At 34.8% G+C, this 1,617-nt stretch overlaps 1 protein-coding gene across 1 annotated transcript in view; it reads left to right on the top strand.

The window, feature by feature from the left end:
• The window catches only part of LOC105823523 (olfactory receptor 8B3-like), a 16,892-nt gene that overhangs the window by 12,454 nt on the left and 2,821 nt on the right, over positions 1-1,617 (top strand). The window contains exon 2 of the mRNA XM_012660763.1: positions 584-594. Coding sequence (XP_012516217.1) covers positions 584-594 — 11 coding nt within the window. The remainder of the gene's footprint in view (positions 1-583; positions 595-1,617) is intronic.

Genomic DNA, 1,617 nt, shown 5'->3' with positions numbered 1-1,617 from the left:
TAAATATAGTAATAAAAGAAGAAATTCCAGGATCTCAGGTTCTGAATAATGAAAATTTCAGAAGGGGAACCAAGTACAAATAGGACATCATAATTTATGTAATTTAAGAAATAATTATACAGAACTAAAGGACTTGAGCTTCCTGAAATGATTTAATTAATGCTCCTCTTTGTGTACAAGGGCTCTTCAAAAAGTTCATGGAAAGTGTGTATTATGAAAAAGCTATGCATAGATTTTAATTTTTTGCAACAAAATGAACTCCTACTAACTTATTAGAATGTGTCTGAACAGGATCTATTTTGAGGCACTAAGAAAGATAAGACACTAGTTTGCAAAGAACCTCTATCAGAACAATACGAATTCTGCTGAAGTTGAATCAAGAACAAACATCAAATTTATAATGAAGCTTTGTGGAAGAATGGTGAAATCATTGATGTTCTACAAAAAGTTTATGGAAGAAATACCACCCCCACATCAGCAGTTTACAAGTGGATAACTCATTGTAAGAAGGGGTGAGACAATGTTGAAGATGAAGCCTGCAGTGGCAGATTGTCCACATCAATTTGCTAGAAAAAAATTCACCTTGCTTATGCCCTAATTAAAGAGAGCCAATAAGTAACAGCAGAAACAATAGCCAACACCATAGACATCTTGGTTGGTCCAACTTACATAATTTGGACTGAAAAATTAAAGTTGAGAAAACTTTGCACTTGATCGGTGCCCAAACCATTGAGCCCATATCAGCTTCAGATAAGGGCAGAGCTTTCAAAAGATATTTTAAACAAATGAGAACACTATCTTGAAGCATTTCTTCAAAGAATCGTAACAGGAGAAGAAACGTGGCTTTACCAGTACAATCCTGAAGACAAAGCACAATCAAAACAATGGCTACCAAGAGGGGGCAGTGGTAAGTCAAAGCAAAAGCAGACTGGTCAAGAGCAAAGGTCATGGCAACAGTTTTGTGGAATGCTCAGAGCATTTTCCTTATCAGTTCTCTAGAGGACCAAAGAACGAAAGCATCTGTGTATTATGAGAGTGTTTTAAGAAAATTAGCCAAAGCTTTAGCAGAAAAGTGCCCAGGAAACCTTCACCAGAGAGTCCTTCTTCAGCATAACAATGCACCTGCTCATTCCTCTCATCAAACTAGGAAATTTTGTGAGAGTTTCGAAGGTAAATCATCAGTCATTCACCTTACAGTCCTGATTTGGCTCCTTTAAACTTATTTTTGTTTCTTAATCTTAAAATATCTTTAAAGGGCACCCATTTTAGACACACATCAAGACACAACATTGTTATTATTCAGAACAATGGAAACAAATATAAGATCTTAAAAGCTTCCAAAATGGAGGGAAAGCAAAAAGTTTTCACAAAGAAATCAAGAATCATAAAGTTATGGATTTTCTTAAGATTTGATCAATGCCTTCAAAATTTAGAGGATCAGAGGTTTCCAAGTCAGTTGTCTACTTCCATGGAAATAGCCAATAAATAAAAATGTACATGAAGGCAATTTCAAACATGCAAGGTCAATAAAATTTGTATTTCATACACCTTTTCTCAAGAAAGAAATGTTGTATGTCTTGTATCAAAATGACTAAGTAAACCAAGAAATAGGACGAT

Source organism: Propithecus coquereli, unplaced genomic scaffold (assembly GCF_000956105.1).
Source record: "Propithecus coquereli isolate 6110/MARCELLA unplaced genomic scaffold, Pcoq_1.0 Scaffold678, whole genome shotgun sequence".
Classification (NCBI taxonomy): domain Eukaryota; kingdom Metazoa; phylum Chordata; class Mammalia; order Primates; family Indriidae; genus Propithecus; species Propithecus coquereli.
Note: the sequence above shows the minus strand (reverse complement) of the source record. Positions and strands in the feature narration are given on the sequence as shown.